Source organism: Lemur catta, chromosome 14 (genome assembly GCF_020740605.2).
Source record: "Lemur catta isolate mLemCat1 chromosome 14, mLemCat1.pri, whole genome shotgun sequence".
NCBI classification, from domain to species: Eukaryota; Metazoa; Chordata; class Mammalia; order Primates; family Lemuridae; genus Lemur; species Lemur catta.
This window is the reverse complement of record NC_059141.1, coordinates 15,076,689-15,093,080: the sequence shown is the minus strand read 5'-3', so window position 1 is coordinate 15,093,080 and position 16,392 is coordinate 15,076,689. Positions and strand designations below refer to the sequence as shown.

At 44.5% G+C, this 16,392-nt stretch overlaps 1 protein-coding gene across 4 annotated transcripts in view; it reads left to right on the top strand.

Moving 5' to 3' along the window:
• The first annotated feature begins 1,771 nt into the window (after positions 1-1,771).
• ACSL5 (acyl-CoA synthetase long chain family member 5) overlaps positions 1,772-16,392 on the top strand; it is a 41,779-nt gene continuing 27,158 nt past the window's right edge. The window contains exons 1-2 of one of the 4 annotated variants that reach the window (XM_045568133.1): positions 3,858-3,931; positions 7,782-7,841. In XM_045568133.1, coding sequence (XP_045424089.1) covers positions 7,816-7,841 — 26 coding nt within the window. In that variant the 5' untranslated portion in view covers positions 3,858-3,931; positions 7,782-7,815. Of the gene's footprint in view, positions 1,834-3,603; positions 3,932-7,781; positions 7,842-16,392 lie in introns of those variants that run through there. The other 3 variants (XM_045568132.1, XM_045568131.1, XM_045568134.1) reach the window with 3 other exon arrangements.

The following is a 16,392-nucleotide window of genomic DNA, read 5'->3' as shown; positions in this document are numbered from 1 at the left end:
TGCTGCTGCTGAAGCACTGCTCTGCGGCTTGGCCTGGTGGCTGGTCTTGCATAACCCCTCTCTCCCAGAGCACGTAGCAAGGTCCACTCTGTGTCACATTGTCCTCCCAACTGCAGGGTCACCATAGGCAAGACTACCCCAAACACATCCCTTGTGACATTTCAGCACTGGGGCCCACTGAGGACTGGATGGCTGCTTGAAGCAGGGACGTTCCTAGTGTGGTCCAGTTGTGGTCCCCAGACCAGCAGCATCCACACCACCTGGAATTGCTAGAAATGCAGATTCTCGGGCCCCAGATCAAGGCTACTGAATCAGAAACTGGCATAGACCCAGAAATCTACGTTGTAATAAACCCTGCGAGAGACTGTAACACTCGCTAAAGTTTAGGAACCACAGGCTCAGAGCATCTTGCTCTCTGGCACGCGTTGGTCAGACTGTGTTCAGTGGGTTGCTCCTAAACACAGTTTGGCATTAGGCCAATCAAGTGGTACCCAAGCCCACAGCTCCGTATGGCCTTTAGCTCCTCCTTAGAAACCCTTTTCTTTCAGGTACTAAGGAAGGACTAGGGCTGTGCAGCAAGAAGCAACCTTCAAGAGTTAATGTATCTAAGACCTGGATGAGAATCTGGCCCGAGAAGACCTCTGTGTTAATGTGCAACTCACTCCTCCACGACAGAGGCAGCAGAAAGTGGTATTGGCTTCTGATTTGGGTTGTTGTCCACCAGACAGAATCCAGTAAGAAAAAGCCTAATATAGCATTTCCTCGAATTTCTGCAGATCTGGTACAGAGAAAACGTGCAAGGATGGAAGGTCTGCAGACACACCACAGGGGGACTAAAGCCCTGCAGTGTTTGTCGGTGGCCCTGGGTTGGCTCCCAGTTTGACTACTGGATGTGTGATTCCAGGTGACTTCTTTCACCTGAAAAGGCCTCATTGGCCTCACCTGTAAAATAGAGGTTGTACACGTCTCCAGGGCCTCTTTCTTCTCTAGCCATCATTTCTGTTTAGTGATGATGCCTTGCAGTCTTAATGATTTCGGAATCTAGAGTGGTGACTAGTGACTGCAACAGGGAAAGAGAATAAGATAGGCTGGACTGTGGGTGTGGCAGACTGAGTCCACGAAAGCGTGTCTCTCAGTCTAGACTCTAGACTTTAGACTCATTTGGCTTATTTGGTTGTCCTGAGATGTTCTAATTCTGTAGGGGACACTGGTCCCTTCTAGAATACCACTGGTTTTCAAATGCAGACCTCCATTTATCTGTGTCTTAAAGTTGTAGCTCGAGCCAATGAGAGCAGCTTCTCATTTTCTCTCACCCTACTTGCAAGGAACAATTTTTCCTCTTGTTATCTAGACCTTCCTTTTCCTATCACAATCTCAAGGATTGTCCCACAAAAGCAGATGCAAATCCCTGTCTACTCCTTCTCCTTCCCCTGGTGTATGAGTTTCATAAAAGGTTTCTCTTGTTGTTGGCTTTCTGAGCCAGGGGCTGTTTTGATCTGGGGTTTTTTTTGTTTTTTTTTTTTCCCCCCTCTTAAGCCCATTGCGTAACAATCTCTGATTTTAAACTTTTGCCAAGTCTGCACTTCTCCCTGTCAGAAGTTACTACAAGTGTTTGAACAGGTAACTGCTACCTTTGAACTTCCATTGCAACAGGTTCGAAGGTTCCAGGGGACCTTACCGGCCACTCACAGGACAGTACATAGTGGTTTCAGGAGTGGCCCTGTCTCAGGAACTGTGAAAAGGGCAGAGGTGCCTGAATGTGGAGCTGAACCGATACAGCCAGCTGTGAGGGGAGCACTCCCTGCACTCGGGAAGTGACAGTCTTCTTACAAGGTAAGCTGCAGCAGTACTACCTGCTCCATAGTTTATATATCTATGAGATAGCAGGGACGGGAGTGGGGGCGGGGAAGAAGGTGGGACATGTGTCTATTCTCAGCCTAAGCTTCTTTTATAATGTGAAATTACATTTAGTTGAGTAGTAATCTCAGCTGACGTGTCTAGGAGGCAAAGGAAAAAATCAATTAGAAAGGGGGCGGAGACATTTGAGCTGTCTGAATGCTAGCAGGAGATGGAATTGGGAGAGAACATTAATCCACTAAATGTACTAAAACAGACAATACCAGGATGTAGGTCTCCGTCTTCCACTCAGAAATTTCGGTCTCGGTATGGTTAGAAGCTGCTGGTGGCAGGGGTTCCCATCTGGAGGGGAGAAGAGGAAGGGAATCTTAGCAGATACTCAGTGAAGTGCTGGGGACTATTCTAGGTAGGTGACTCATTGGCTGTTCGCTTTCCGTGGGTAGGTGGTGTCCTTCCCATTTCATGGATGAAGCGTGTGTGCAGACTGTGGGCAGCACAGCCTGGGCTACAGAGCTGGGCGGTGGTGTGGCTAGGATTTGAGTCCTCACTGGTCTGCTCCACAATGCAGAATTCTTGTGTGTTGCCAAAACCTCCCATTATTCTCCGAACTCTTGATGGTGTCACTCATGTGCACATAGGATGGGATAAGAATGCAACTCTGATGGGACCTTAGAATGACCTAGACCTTTCCGAACTTGAGCATTCAGTCCTGGAGGAGACCAATAAAAAAGTCTCCTCTTCTCCCGGCCCTGAGCCCTTCATCTGGTTGGTGAAGGAAGACAGCGCCCGGTGGAGAGCCCGGTGGTGTTGGAGCTGTTGAGGCTCGACACCCACGCTGATGTCCTCTGCTCTCCTCTGGGGGAAGCTGCCTCCTGGGGAGCTGAGCTCCTGAAACCAAGCAAAAGCCAAGTGCTAAAAGTGGAGTGCCAGAGGCTACCCTTCATCTTCCTGTCTTTTATGTCACGTCCAAAGAGGGCTGCCATGAGGCCAAGGGATTAGCCCTGAGTGCTCTGAGATTGGGGCACAGCTCACCCCAGCTTTTTAGCCAAGGCTTTTAGGACCTCCTCCCCCGCAGAGAGAACAGATCCTAATCTACTGTAACAAAGAGCCGGCCCCTGCTGAACTCTCTGTGAGCCTTTGCGGGGAGGGATCCAGGCTGGGGAAAGTGCTGCTTGAAGCAGGGGTGTCTGTGAGGCGGGGAAGAGGCAGGAGAACCTGTTATTTCCACTTCCAGATCTGAGGGTGGCGGCCCCAGTGGCCACAGCTCGGGTGAATTGAGGCTACTAACGTCCAGGTGGCACTGGGGGGTGAGAGAGGCAGCAGAATACATTTTTTAACTTAAATTTTGAGGTGTGAAAGGCTGGAGCTGATGTGTCTGAGAAAAAAGAATCATGTCAGTGTAATGACTGGCTGTGCCTGTCATTCTTGACTGGCTTATTTATTTTCTTGTCTTTGTCAGAACTGCTTTGGGGACTAAGGCCAGCAGTTCTGGGGTTGGAGACGGGTTACATGGTCCTAGACCGGAGGGCTGAGGAGCCCTCTAGCTGGACTGTCCTGTCCTGCAAATCCAGCAGGGAACAATGTCACCTCTGCCTCTCTGGCGCTAGAGGTCTGAGGGGGCACCTCAAGCCATTTTATTACAGTTTTTTTGTCTTGATTTAGAGGTAGTCAGACAGAGGAGGACAGGGTGAATTGTGCTAATGGAAGCTGGCTTTTGTTTCGGTTCTTAGGGGCTGGTGTTAAGGCTTTGAAAATGAGCCAGGGTAGCTTTGGCGGCTTCTCTCCTCCTGGTCAGAACACTTCCACTTTCAGTTGTGAAAGAAAAACCAGGAAGTGAAGTCCCCGAGCACGTTAGAAAGCCCAGCCATGGCCTGAGTCGGGGCAGCTCAGAGCAGGGCAAAACTGGGGAGGCTCTGAGCCAGGGCCGTCGCCTGCATGGACTCTCGGAAGCCACCCTGTTCCAGGAGGAACTGGGGAGTGAGGGAAGACAGACAGGGACTTGTGTGCCAGGAAGAACTCGGAGCCAAGAAGCCCCATTCTCTGGAAGCACCAAGAGATGCGGCCCCCTGGCAGGGTAAGGGGACTGTCTAGGGGTGTGGTATTCAGGAAGGGAGTCTTGTGAGCGTGTGGTGGAGGCTGGTTGTCGGGGGAGCATCCTGACCCCTGATTCAGTGAAGCTTCCTGGGACCCAGGGCTTGCTGTGTCCCATCTCCACGTCACGCTCCCTCAGGTCTGTAAGGGACACCTTCAGACCCGAATGTCAGGAGCAACACGTGGAAGGAGGAATGGGGAGCATGGATTGGCGTGGATTTCTCCTGCCTCTCCCACGAGAGGTGGCCTACAGCAGAGACCTCTTTTAGTGGGTCTGAGCACCGGGCATAGCTCTCTGCAGTGGGCTGGGGATTGGCCCTCAACTTTCATGTTGGACTTTGCCTGCTTCCTGTGGTAAGAGCTGCTGGATGAGACGGATGAGTTGGGAGAGTTTGGTGGACTGGTTTCTGAATGAAGCTGGACTGATTTTAAGGGGTAGGGCCACAGGTTAAATCCAAGGTGAACTTCAAGTACCTTCAGGGAGCATTTGGAAGGGACTCCACAGTGAGGGCGTGATACCTTCTGTGGTTATCAGCTTTTCTGGTGATCTGAAAGGTGGGATTGAATCTATAGCTCTAACTTTTAGGTGATTGGTATTCTGTAACACAGGCAGAGTCTGAAATGCCACAATAAAAGACTGATTTAGTTTTTAAAAAACATAGCAATTGTTTTGGTGTGATCCCTCCTTCCATATTCAGGCGTGGGTCACTCTGTGGTGGCACCCAACGATTTAACAGCATTGCAGGTGAACACAGAATATGTCTTGGAAGAGATAGGGTACAAAATTTGCCTGTGTATTTGGCATAATAAAAGGAACAAAAACCTAAATAACACAAGAGTCGTAAGTGCAATTGCTTCTGGTTCAGAAAGGTAACACAGATAAGTAGATGGTATGTATTAATATGCTGGTGGTAGAGATGCTAGAAAAATTCAGGCTGGCATACCCTAGATAAATGTCTTCAAATTATTTTTTAGAAACACTTTTTAATCCAGATCAAACAGAGCATTTCGACCATGCGTTTGTCCAGGTCCTGAGCTGATACAGTCTTCTCTCTCAGGATATATTATAACTAGTTGAGGGCAAAGACACTCACAGCAATATCAGCATATGACTGCATGCCTAAGTGTCCAGCTTGCACTGGGCCACAGGTACTTCAAGGAGGCTGGAGGTCTAGGAAGGAGAGAAAACTATGAACGGAGAGAGAGAGAGAGAAGATGAAGCCAGGGAGGTACTAGCACGTAGTAGGTACTCTTATATTTGATCAAGACTATCTTCTGAGTGGATGGTTTCACCATTTTATGGCTGGGAAAGTAGGCTCAGAGAGGTGAAGCAACTTCCCCAAGGTCACAAAGCGAGCAAGTTGTCAAACTGGAGTTTGAAGCTGCAGGCAGTCTGATGCTAAAAAGGGTCGTCCTTCTTCCACTCTCATGTAGGCTTAGCCTTCCTTCAGATGGCCCAGAAAATTTTATTTGTAAAGGAGATGTTTATGTATGATGATTCAGACAGGTAATGAGTTCACATATTTATTGCATGTGTTTCCGGGTTGACGTTTTCCTAGAACTACAAATATTACAGCTACCAGTCGTTGAGCATTTTCTATGGGGCAACACCGTGCTTAGTGTTTTATGGGGCTTTTATCTTTTGATCGTCAACAGTTCTATGAAGTAGCTACTCTGTCTTATAGATGAGAAAACTGAGGCTTAGAAATAAAGAAACTGGGCACACTGGAGCTGGAATTTGAACTCTGGCTCATTTAGCTCCAAAGCTGAGATGTGCCTCAATTTCTGATGAGTTTAGTTTAGTGCATAAACCAAAGAATTATAAACTGGAAGAAATTTCTCTTTTGAAAATCCCTCCACCTCAGATCTGTAGAGACGGAAAGCAGGTTGGTGGTTGCCAGGGGCAGGGAGGAGGGAGGAGGAGGGAGTGACTGTTTAATGGGCATGAGGTTTGCTTTTGGAGTAATGAAAATGTTTTAGATAGAGGTGACATTTGCACAATGTAGTGAATATACTAAATGCCATTTAATTGTTCACTTTAAATGGTTAATTTTATATTATGTAAATTGAACCTCAAAAAAAGAAAAATATCATTCCACCTCCAAGCATGTGAGTTCCCAAACCAGGATTTGGCAACTTTTTAGGAACCAAGAACAGAGTGTCTACTCCTGTTTATCTTGTATGCCTGGCCAGCAGATGCTCTGACTCTCAGCTAGGGTGCAACCAGAGGTGACTCTCATGCCTGGCAGCACCCTGCAAGGGTGACATGTCCCCAGCAGCTGTAAGCTTGGCCATCACTTTTCTTACCACAATCTGCTGTAAATGCATCTGGGTCTATTTCTCTCCTACGTGACTGCACATCCTGATGTCAGAAAGGGACGCTCTCACTAGCTATTCCTCCTGGTGCCCATCTGACACTTCCTGGGTTCTCAATTCATTTTGTTGGAATAGATACATGAGTTTTGGGGGTTGGAAAGTCAGACAATCCAGGTGCTGCTGTGGCCAGGCCATAGTATCAACCCTTTTCGGGGGAGCCAGTGGACTTCTCGGTCTTGATTCTATTCTAAGGGTTGTGAGGTTGTGAGTGGCTTATGGGAGGATGTGGAGGGTGAGGGGGCAGAGGCTATGGCAGAGATAGACCATGGCTCCTCCAACAAGAAGTGCTCTGTTTAAATAGAAACGAGAAGTTGTGAAGGCCTCTGCACATTGGCATAAGAGCAGTTACTGTGCAAAGACCATGATCATCTCTTCTCTTTTGGGACAACTCATAATAGAACATCTGATATTGGCAAGAACTTGAAAATTGAGATAAATGAAAGAGGGGAAAGGAGCTCATCTTTCCTAAGGACTTCCGATGTGCCTGACAGTGCCCCAGAAGTTCTACACATAATATCCCCTCTAATAGGGATTATCACCTGCCCTTTATATGTGCAGTTGAGGGAAACATGCTCAGTGACATTAAGGCACTGTCTCCAAGACCACACATGTGGTAAGCAATAAGTGGTAGAGCTGTTTGGTCTGGTACCTGGAAAGGCAGTAGCCTTGAAAGCTTGCCCTGGACACGAGACTGGTGGCAATAAAGCTTGTTGTACTTTGAATCCTGTGACTCCTGACCACTGGTCCAACAAGGCAGTGTGAGGGCTGATTCTGCAGACAACCAAGGCAGAAAGGCCTCTTTCACAACCTGTTGCCTAACCCTGTGTTTATGCTGGCATGGGTGACAGGGTCCTAGCCCTTTGTCCAGCCTATCTTTTTACAGACCCCCTTATCAGATGCAGTGAACTTCTGACACTGGTTGTCTTAGCTCCGTTCCCTTATAATTCATGTGGTCAGCAACCAGCTTGGGGTGGCCTTTGGGGGCATTTACTGAGACAAGGTTCTCCTCAGGGTAGGGCCATTGGACTGGGATTTGTTTGAAGCACAGTGGGGGATCAAGGTTGACTATACAACCTGCACTGCAGTGGGATTTGTCACTTCCTGTCACCACATTGTGGTATCTTAATGACCTGAGTTAAGAGGCTCTTGGTATTTGACTTAACAAGTGCTCTCCTGTTAAATACCGCTTAGCTCAACTGCTCAAGGCCTGGCCCCCCAAAGCCCCCTGGTGTTTGTAAATGAAATGACCCCAGGGGTACAGCATCTACATTGGGCCCCAAATACTGTCTCATTCATCCTTCTTGGAGGCTTTTTCTTTTTTTCCCTTTCAACTAAAGATAGACCTTCCATTTCCATCAGAAATACCTCGTCACTATTTCCCTCCCCTATATGACACGCTTGTCCCACTTTAGTGCCCCTAGCACATCTGGGCACTCACCTCCTCCCCTTCTGCTTAGGTTCATCCAACCTAATGCCACGATTGGTCTGCCCATGAAGAAAGTGGATGAGAAACACAGGTAAGAAAGAAAGTGGATGAGAAACACAGTTGAGAAAGATGGTTTGGTGACAGGGACCCTGGCTGGAATCATAGTTGAGGCCTTACTAGCCATTGGTGTCATTGGTGGGATCAGCATCCTTGACTTCCCCTGGAAAAGAGACTACTGGCAATAAAGCCAGGGGATCAAGGACACACATCCTTGAATTTCCAGTGTTCCATACAGCTGTCTGAATCCACCCCAGTCTACACTGGCCTCTCCCTTCTTCAAACCCATGAGCTCATCCCACGCACTGAATCATTCCATGAGAGATTTTAGTGTTAGATAGACCCATAAGACCCCAGAGTGCAGGAGCTATATCTTCTAAGTGTTCGTCCCTCAACACATGGCCCAGTGCCAGACACACGGGTCCAAGACATTTGTTTGCCTTATTGAAAGTAAATGTGTAAATAAAAGTGCAGAGGGCAAATAGATCTCTCGCAAGACACATGCTTCTCCAGCCCCCCAAGTGCTGCCAAAGCTGGGGCGTACCCTGTAGAGCACCAGTCTCAAAGTATTGTGACTGCCTGGGGAGTTGGACGTGTCCCCTACTACACTAGCAACTCCACGTGCACTTTCCCTACACTGAACATACTGCCCGGCACATGGTAAGTGCTCGAATACCCAAATGCACACATGATGAGTGAACCTCCACCTCCCTCTGGTTGGGCTGCTAGTGTTGCCCTTCTCACGGTATGAAGCCCCTGGCTGTGGCATTCCTGAGGAAGACTTGGCAGACTCTGTCCCACTCTGTAGTTAGAAGCATACTGTGTTCATTGTGGGATTGAGTTCTGCAACCTGTTTCTTTCAACAGACTCCCCTCCCTGGTTGCCTTTCTCTCAACTTGTGCCAATGGCGAGAAAAACAGACGGTGGGTCGGTACCAGTGGGCTCCTTTGTATCCCAGGTGCTGCACCGTGCTAGGTGCAGTCGCGTCCACAGGCGAGGAGGGCCTCTCCGTGGTGTGCACAGGGAGGCCTGTCATCCCAGGGATGTCCGTGGAGTCACAGGAAGCTCCGCTAAGACCCAAATCCCAGGAAAGAGCTAGTCTTCCTCCACCTCTCACCACCCTCCTGACCTCTGGTTCCTGTAGCTTTTTCTGTGTGATCTGGCAGCAAAGATATCACCAGTGAATATGCATCGACTGCCCTAATGATTTATTTATGGTGTGCTCACTTGTGGGCCAGGAAACCTGTCTCCAGCCTAGACTCTTACATTTCCCTGCCAGCTGTCTTACAAATTGGGACTGTTAGATGCAGCCTAGCAATTGCACTAGGAAGAGAGATGTGGGAGGTTAATATCAACTGCCATTTAAAAATAAAAATTATTTAAGCAATCAAACTTAATCTTTCCCAGGTATGGAAATGACGACTCAACCACTACCTGATGTTTTAACAGGGCATCCTTTGGTAACTGTCTCCCTGCTCCCCCCGGCATGTCTCTGGGGAGATGATAAGGAGGCCCCTTCCTGTGAGCACCCAGGCACTGGTGGAAGGCTGAGAAGTTATCTGCAGGGTGTAGCTCAGGATCTTATGCCAGCCACTCTTCTCAGATACTTGGAGTAAATGTTGAAAGACTCAGTTTCAGGGGCCCCTCTGGCCCTGTGACTCAGCCTTCATCTTTGCTCAGATTTCTTATCAGCCAGAGAAATGAATGAAAAAGGTTTCCGCCCCCAGAGCTGCTATCAGAGTCTGAGAAGCATTTCACACAATGTGAGTGCTTGGAAGAAGCTATGTCTAGTGTGACTGTGGTGGCAGGAGGTGGGAGGGCCGTGCTTGTACAATAGAAACAAAGCTGAGGTCTGTTCTCAGGTGCATTCATGTGAAATGCCACCAACTAAAGTGGGAGAACTTTCTATATTAGCTGCCTGAGTCAGAGGTGGACTTACATGAAGTTTCATTGTCCGTTTGTTTAAAGCATGCATATTTCAGATTAAACAGTACACACTATCAAATGTTACCTTCCCGGTGAGACCTTCTTTAACCTCCCTAGTTAAAACTAACCCCCCTCCCTGCTAAACTCCCAATCCTCTTTCCCAATTCTTTTGTTGTTGGTGTTGTTCCATAGTACTATACAATCCAGTTATTGTACATAACTCCCTAACAGAATACAATCCCCTAAGGACAGGGTTCTCACTGCTATAGCCCCAGTACCTGGAGAAATGCTCCATACAGAGTCAAGCTCTTCAGTATCTTTTGACTGAATGATTGAGTACCCACCCAAAACTTTGTAGAAAATCCAATCATGATTTCTCCTCTTCCATCTATCTCTTCCTATGAGGATCATCCTGCCAGAAACACAAATGCACGTATAATTCATCACAATTGCAAGGATAATGTACACATCGTCCACGTATTGTTTTTTCTTTCTACTTGGCAGTAGGTCAAGGAGCCTTTTTCATATCAGTACATACAGATCTATTTCCTTCTTTTTAATACCAGCCGAGAGTTCCATTGCGTGAAAGTGCTATAATTTATTCGGTTACTGTCCTATCGAGGAGGAAGGCTTTCCTGGGCTCCTGTATTAGGAACAATCCTATAGCTTTAATGATGATGAATGTAAGAGCTAACACCTGAACCTATATGCCAGGCATGGTGATAAGCACTTTGCAAATACATTGACCCCTTTAATCATGATGACAGCCTTGGGAGGGAGACATCATTATCTCCATTTTATAGAAAAGAAGTCATACAAAGGTGAAGTTATCTGCCCTAGGGCACAAGAAAAGATGATCAAGCAGGGTTTGAGCCCAAGTAGTATGACTCAAGAGCCCACATTCTTAACCAGTTTTGCACATGTCATTTGTGATGCAGTTTATTGAGCTGATGTCTCTCTACAAGATAAATTGGTGATAGAATCATAAATTAGGTCAAAGGGCACACATTTTAAATTATAATAGAAGGCAATGGGCACATCTCTATAAGGCTGCGCCAAATTTACATTTCCTCGATTAACATTGCATTCTGCACTGTTTCATCAATGTTCATCTAATGCATTGGGAAAAGGCATTTCATTTAAATTTGCATTTTTTTTAAACCATAAACAAAGTTGAATGTCTTTCCTAACTGTTCTGCTGTGAACTTTCTAGACATTCCCTCTGCCCTTATTTTAGTGGATTGTGTTTTGTTTTTAATTAACTTCTAAGAGTTCCTTATTGAGGAAATTAGCTCTTTCCCTATCTGGGGAATTTGATACTTTTTCCAAATTATCTTTTGACTTTGTTTCTGGTATCTTTTTCGCAGGACAAATATTTTTTAACATTTGTATGTAATCAAACTTGCCAACGTTCCCATTTATAGGCTTTATGTTTATTTTGAGTCTTTCTCATGCCAAGACTATATTTAATAAAAGAAGGTTTCTCTCATACCTTTTTGCCCCAAAATATTCTTACGGTTTTCATTGTTTTTTATTTGTCTTTGCTTCACCTCTAACTTATTTTCGTTGTTGAAGTTAAGACAGTAGTCAGCTTTACGTATTCTTTCTGAACAGCTAGCTGGTTCTCTCCGTACATTTATTTTAAGTGAAAAAAATCTATTCTGATTGGAAATGCAATTTAGTACATAATGGCATCTACTGGGTGTATTTCAGGATTATTGCATTAAACAGATTTGTCTATTTATGACCAGGAGAAAACTTCTATATTTCTATAGTAAGTATTTAAATTTGGTAATGTTTGCCTCTCTGCCAACTACCCAATTCCTGTTATTTAAAAAAAAAAAAAAAAAGTTCTGACTCATTTTGTAAGTTTTATTTTTCTGGGTGAACTTTAGAATTAGATTTATAGTTCCCAAGAAAATCCTATTGGTCTTTATTAGGGTGGTATTAAATGTATAGACACATTTAAGGAGATAGGACCTTTGACTATTTCAGGTATACCTTTCCATTTTTCAAGGCTTCTTTTGTGCCTCACAGCTAAACTTCTTTTATGTAGGTTTTAAATATTTATTCTTTTTTTTAAATTTTTTTTATTTTAAGACACAGTCTCACTCTGTCACCCAGGCTAGAGTACAGTGGTATCATCATAGCTCACTGCAACCTCAAACTAATCCTGAGCTCAAGTGATCCTCTTGCCTCAGCCTCCCAAGTAGCTGGGACTATAGGTGTGTGCCACCATGCCCGGCTACTCTTTCTATTTTTAGTAGAGACAGGATCTCACCCTTGCTCAGGCTGGTCTTGAACTCCTGACCTCAAGCAATCCTCCTGCCTCAGCCTCCCAGAGTGCTAGGATTACAGGTGTGAGCCACCACAGCCAGCCTACACATTCATTCTTATATACACTATTGTGAATGGCATCTTTTCCATGACTTCCAAATTAGTTATTTGTATGAAATATGGGAAAGCTATCGACTTTTCTGGATACTAGTTTAGGTAATTGGACACCTTAGTGAATTATCTCAGTAATTATAAAAGTGAAAAGTACTAACTGCCTCTTATTACCTAAGAGGGTTTTTAGGATTCCTTCTCTCAACTGGCTTTTTGGTTTTGTCTTATTTTTTGATTGGGAAATATGACTACAGATTTTTATCTCAGATCTAACAGAATGTCAACCCTTTTGATCTTCGAATCATTTTAAACAGCTTGAGTAGCTGAGATTTGCTCTCCTTGGGAACAATGTTTTTCCGTATCAGGCTTTTCTTGGACTATTTGAGTTTTGTGAAACAGGATCATTGTCTCAAATTACGTTATCTTTTATTTCCCTAGTAGAAGAAAACTACCTGTGATACAGAAAAGGAAACTGGTATAAGAAAAGGTTAAAAAAATATTCCTTGGCCCTAGGGTTGTGTGGAAATTGGGTGAAGGATCTTGGAATAGAGCACATGCCTTGTTCCAGTTAATTGCTGTTAAGGAAAAGGTTATCAGATTCTTCTGAAGCTATTGGTTTGTAATGTCCTATTGACATTTTGCCATGACTTTGGGGTGTGTCTAAAAATATTGACTATGTGGTTAAGGACTGAGATGAAGCCTCCTAACTTGAGGGTGGCAGGAATTTATGGGAAATAACAGTGGAGGGTAGGTTAGAAACTGAAAGCTCAGCCCAAAGAGCAAAACTTTCATATTCCTAAATAACACATAGGCCCCTTAGGAGTCATGAGTTGTAAGGGCTTTTGCACACAGTCCCTAGGAGAGAGTAAATCATTGCTAGCATGGAAGAATGTGTTTACTAATTGGGTGTGAGCACTTGGGGACTCTGGTCTCCCTTTTAATGAGCTTTCTATCACCATAGGATGAGCCCATACATGCAAGAGAACAGAGAAACCAATTAAATCCAAATGAACATGTGCCACTTTCTAGAAGGCAGATTTAAAAAAAAAAAAAAAAAAGCTTATCATTGCAATTTCTATCTCATTGCACAGAAAATAATTAATTCTCCAGGCCTATAAGCAAAGATAATTTGCCTTATTGTCCTTAGAATTCCAGAAACCCAGGGTAACAGAATGATTTATTTCTTGGCTGGATTTTCTGTCTACTTAACCAATGTAGATCACTTCATCCCGATTCCTCCAAGCCTGGAGGAGTAGCCTTATCCTGAAGGGTCCTTGATGTGTATTAGAAATACACCCTTTTCACCATCCACCGTTCCTAATCCAACACCTTACCCAAGTATTGATTTGGGAGTAACCATCTGAAGATTGGCCAGAGTGATTTCTGATGATCTAGGATTTGGGAGTTTGAGGGTGGGGATTGTTTTACTTTGGAGAAATGTGGGTTAACTGTTCTAAAATGAGTTTTTAGAAAAGAAAATTCTGAAGTAGAAAACTGTTCATTTATCCAACAACCACTTTGAAAGCTTACTATGTGCCAGGCATGGTATACTCTCAGCAGTAAACAAAACAAAATTCCCTGTTCCAATTATTCACAGAATATCACTCAGTGAGGGGAATGGAGAATAAGGCGCTGGGACTATTTCACATGGTGAACAGTGTCATGGCAAAGAGAAAGCAAGGCCTGTGACACTGACTGGGGAGGAGAGGCCACAGTAAAGAGGGTGGTCAGAGAGCAAGCTTCAGAGGAAGTGACATTTGAGGTGAGGCCTGATCTATTAATACAAGCAACACATAACCATTTCAGATCCGGGAAGTGTTCAAGGCATAGGGAAGAGCACATACAGAGACTCTGGGGTGGGAACAGAACAGACTTAAAGATGAGGCTCTGAGTGGAGTACATGTAGGAAAAATACAATCTTTTAAAAAGCAAGGACTGTCCAAAAAAATGATTTTTAGACTATAGGGATAGCCTGAAAGATTCATAGCAATAAACACAGTTGACTGAAAATCCAAATGGCAGAGTAGAAGGGGCCATTTAGGGACTTTATCCAAAGCAAATGAGACTAAATGAAGAAATGCTGCCCCACATCCACAAAGGAGCAAAATCCAAAGCTGAATATGGGGTGGTCATAACCTAGACACCAAGACTGGTCCAGGAAGCTTGCACAAAGGTATGTAGGCAGAAGGTCCTTCAGCTAGCTTGAGAATAAAACATGTTAGAAGCTAGGAGATGAAAGGCTTTGGTTACACTTATTAACACCACAGGGTGGGGAGGCCTGGGGGAATTCAAAGGAAGAACAAACTGGCCTCCTAGGGTCTGTGGCCAAGATGTGTCACCCTCACCACGTCAAAAAGTGGAGTAAGCTTTTTGGCGTGGGCATCCTAACGCGTATGTGGCTTGCCCAGCCATTTGTAGAAGACCTGAAACAGGAATGCCCAGACACAGTACAACAGAACTCTCTTTCCTCTTTTCTTTAGCACTTCTCCCTAACCCATTTTTTCCCAACTAGGAGTGATGTTAAAGAGAAGAGAAAATGCCATCACACCAACTGCTTGCAGGTGTTCTATGTGGCAACTGAACCAGAATCGTAATTTGAGTCATATAGGACACATGACAAGAAGAGTGGTGGCTTTTTCCCCCTCATTTATTTGAGCACATCTGGAAGTGCTAACAGATTGTAAAGGTTGGAATGGTAAACCAGAGCCTCAGAGTCCAGCAATAGTGTGACCCAGGGGTTTCACCTTCTCCCAGGCCCTTAGGTTTTCCCATTTAAAAAGTGAGAGTTAGATGATATGGTTGCAAATCCTCTCTAGCGCTAATATTGTAAGGTTAAGAATGTGTGAGTGTATTGTGCATTAAAAAAGAGACTATCAAGATAGTAAAAAGACAATCTACAGAATAGAAGAAAATATTGCAAATAATATCATTGATGAGGATCTAATATCCAGAATATATAAAGAGCTCCTATAACTCAACAATAAAAAGACAAACAACTCAATTTAAAAATGGGCTAAGGACTTGAGTAGACATTTCTTCAATGAGGTACCATTTTGTTCCCATTAGGATGGGTATTTAAATAGCAACACCAAAAAGGCAAAACAGAAATAGTAGTGTTGGTGAGGATGTAGAGAAATTGGAGCCCACTTACATTGCTGGTTAGAATATAAAATGGTGCAGCCACTGTGGAAAAGAGTTTGGTGGTTCTTCAGACAGTTCGATATAAAATTACATATGACCCAGCAATTCCTCTTCTAGTTATACATCCCAAAGAATGGGAAAAAGGTATTCAAACAACAACTAGTATACAGGCCAAGCTCAGTGGCTCATGCTTGTAATCCTAGTACTCTGGGAGGCTGAGGCAGGAGGACTGCTGGAGCTCAGGAGTTCAAGACCAGCCTGAGCAAAAGCGAGACCCTGTCTCTACTAAAAATAGAAAAAGTTAGCCAGGAGTGGTGCTGTGCACCTATAGTTCTAGCTACTTGGGAGGCTGAGGCAGGAGGATGGCTTGAGCCCAGGAGTTTGAGGTTGCTGTGAGCTAGGTTGATGCCATGGCACTCTAGCCTGGGCAACAGAGCTAGACTCTGTCTCAAAAGAAAAAAAGAAAAACTAGTATACAAATGTTCGTAACGGCACTACTCATGATAGCCAAAAGTGGAAACAACCCAAGTGTCCATCAACTGATAGATGGACAATCTATACAATTGTGGTCTTGTGGTCTATCTGTACAATGGGATAGTATTCAGCCATAAAAAGGAATGAAGTACTGACATGAATGAATCTTAAAAACACGATACAGAGTAAAAGAAGTCAGACACAAAAAGTCACACCTTCTATGATTCCATTTTTATGAAATATTTAGAATAGCTATATCCATAGGAACAGAAAGCAGACTAGTGCTTTCTCTTTTGAGGCCCAGGGGAGGAGGAAATGGAAAACGACAGCTGATAGGTACAGGGTTTCCAGTTCATGGTCATGAAAATGTTTTGGAACTAACTAGAGGTAATGGTTGCACAACACTGTGAAGGTACCAAATGCTGCCAAATTGTACATTTTAAAATAGCTAATTCTGTATTTCATAAACTTTACCTCAATTTAAAAAAATGTGGGGGTAGCAGGGAGGAACCATTTGAAATTCTGCGCATCTCTTACTTGAGCCGGATATCTGGTCAGTGATCGCAAACTAAGTGAGCAAGCTATTTCCGTTGACAAATACATCCTTCCATGTCTTCTGCAAATAAAATCCCTTGCCAGTGTACGCAAGGTTCTTT